This window comes from Brachyhypopomus gauderio, unplaced genomic scaffold (genome assembly GCF_052324685.1).
Source record: "Brachyhypopomus gauderio isolate BG-103 unplaced genomic scaffold, BGAUD_0.2 sc75, whole genome shotgun sequence".
NCBI lineage: Eukaryota > Metazoa > Chordata > Actinopteri > Gymnotiformes > Hypopomidae > Brachyhypopomus > Brachyhypopomus gauderio.
Window position 1 is genome coordinate 20,001 of NW_027506896.1, and position 2,500 is coordinate 22,500.

Here is a 2,500-nt window from a genome sequence, read left to right on the forward strand (position 1 = left end):
AATCACTACTGTGAGATGTTTCTGTGAGATGTTTCTGGGTGATGTATGGTTCAGGTTCTACCTTGCTCCAGCTGTTTGATGGAGTGTTTTAGCTGCTGTGTCCAAGCATTGGTCACTTCCACACTGGTCTGTAACTCAGTCAGCTGCCTGTTTAGAGTCAACACCTGTGTCTGGGCCTCATTCTGCAGACAACAGAGAGAGAGAGAGAGAGAGAGAGAGAGAGAGAGGGGCACATCTTTGTAGACATAAACTCCAGTGTAATTGTTTCACTGTAAATTTAAGGCATATTTGTTCAGAACCTACACAGAAACTGATCCTTATTAATATGTCCTGAGGGGTTTTGTGTGCTGAGATGGGTTTTGTGTGCTGAGATCTTCTGCTTGCATTAAAGTGGCTGGTGTAATAATAATAATATAATAATAATACATTAATTTTATATAGCGCCTTTCACAAACCCAAGGTTGCTTTACATTAACATGGTCATATATAAGAGAGGAGAGTTAGGGAGTATCATCGAGAGTGGAAGTATTGAGAGAATAGGAAGAGAGGCAGAAGAGCGAACAGAGGAAGGTAGAGAGTTCCAGAGAGTGGGGGCAGCAACACTGAAAGATCTGCCACCCATAGTGGAAAGTCTGTGTCTTGGGATGGTTAGTAGACCTGAGTTAGAGGACCTGAGCTGACGCGATGAGACGTGAGGGTGCAACAGGTTGGAGAGGTAAACAGGTGCGAGGCCATGCAGGGCTTTAAGTCATTAAGAGGAGTTTGAAGCGGATGCGTTCTGAAACCGGGAGCCATTGTAGTTTATGGAGGATTAGAGTGATATGTTCAAATATTTTAGCTGACATAAGGACACTGGCTGCAGAATTTTGAATGTACTGAAGAGGGCAAAGAGTTTTCGCTGGTAGACCGTAGAGCTGTGAGTTACAATAATCCAATCTAGAAGTGATGAAAGCATGGACCAGGGTTTCAGCAGCTGTAGGCGAGAGTATGGTCCGAAGCCGAGCAATGTTCCGGAGATGGAGAAAGGCAGACTTACAGACAGAATTGATGTGTGGTACAAACATGAGACAGGAGTCAAACAGAACACCTACAGTACATTGTGCACAGTGAGCGACTAGCTAACTGAGGTGTCATCAACAAGTAGGCTACATTCAGGAAAGGCAGAGATGGCTGACTTGGTGCCGATAACCATCTTCTTCTTCTTCTTTCGGCTATTCCCGTTTAGGGGTCGCCACAGCGGATCAAACTCCTCCAACTGGCCCTGTCCTGAGTGTCCTCCACTGACACACCAGCCACTCTCATATCCTCTACCACTGCATCCATAAACCTTCTCATAGGTCTACCTCTCCTCCTCTTGCCTGGAAGTTCCATCCTCAAGACCCTCCTACCAATATACATCTGACTTGGTGCCGATAACCATGAATTCTGTTTTTGACGCATTGAGTTTAAGGAAATTGCAGCTTAGCCCGTGTGTTATCTCCTGGATGCAGGACAGCAATATGGAAGGAGCGAAGGACTCTGTTGATTTGAAATCAAGGTAGATCTGAGTGTCATCAGCATAGAAGTGAAAATTACAACTGAAGGAATGGATAATATTGCCAAGAGGAAATATGTATAAAATAAATAACAGGGGACCAAGAACAGAACCTTGTGGCACATCCTGAGCAGAAATGGATTTGTGCTTCCCAATACTAACATACTGAGACCTGTCAGTAAGATAAGATGTAAACCAGGAAAGCACAGTGCCAGAGAGACCAATACTGGAAAGACGTGAGAGGAGTATTTTATGGTTAACAGTGTCAAAAGCGGCAGTTAGATCAAGGAGCAGAAGGACAGATGTACAGGCAGATGTAGAGTCAGAGGAAAGGAGCAGATTATTAAGTGCGCTGAGGAGAGCTGTCTCTGTGCTGTGAAGGGAGCAGAAACCTGACTGAAATGTATCGAAAAGATTATTGGTGGAGAGAAAAGCCTGTAGCTGTATGGCAACAGCCCTCTCAAGAACTTTAGATAGAAAAGGCAGATTGGAGATAGGTCTGTAGTTTTGTAGGTCTAAACAGTCAAGGCCAGGTTTCTTAAGAACAGGGGTAATAGCTGCCTTTTTAGAGAGCAGGGAACATAACCAGAAGTGAGTGAGAGATTAATGAGATGAGAAATGGGGATAGTGATAGCAGGGAGACACCGCTTCAGAAGTGGAGTTGGAGCATGATCAAATTGACATGAAGAAGAATCAGACTTGGCAATAACTACAGCAATGTCATCAGGGGAAACAGGAGAAAAATTTGAGAAGGAAGCACTACTAGGACTGAGAGGAAGGGGAGAGAGATCAGGAGGGGATGAGTTGAGAAAGCCTTTGTTAATGGAGCTAATTTTTTCTTGAAAGTGATTGAGAAAAGCAGTGTAGATGTCAGGAGAGGATGAGACTGTATGAGTAGAAGGCAGAGAGAGTTTATTACCAAGAGAGAAGGAGTAGGAGGAGTGGTGGAGTGGTGTAGGTTACTGT

General features: G+C 44.3%; 1 protein-coding gene across 7 annotated transcripts in view; it reads right to left on the reverse strand.

Annotated features, from left to right (window-relative positions):
• The window catches only part of crocc2 (ciliary rootlet coiled-coil, rootletin family member 2), a 55,764-nt gene that overhangs the window by 16,560 nt on the left and 36,704 nt on the right, over positions 1-2,500 (reverse strand). For all 7 annotated transcript variants that reach the window (XM_076990467.1, XM_076990468.1, XM_076990469.1 and 4 more), the window contains one exon: positions 62-182. In XM_076990467.1, the coding sequence (XP_076846582.1) occupies positions 62-182 (121 nt within the window). The remainder of the gene's footprint in view (positions 1-61; positions 183-2,500) is intronic.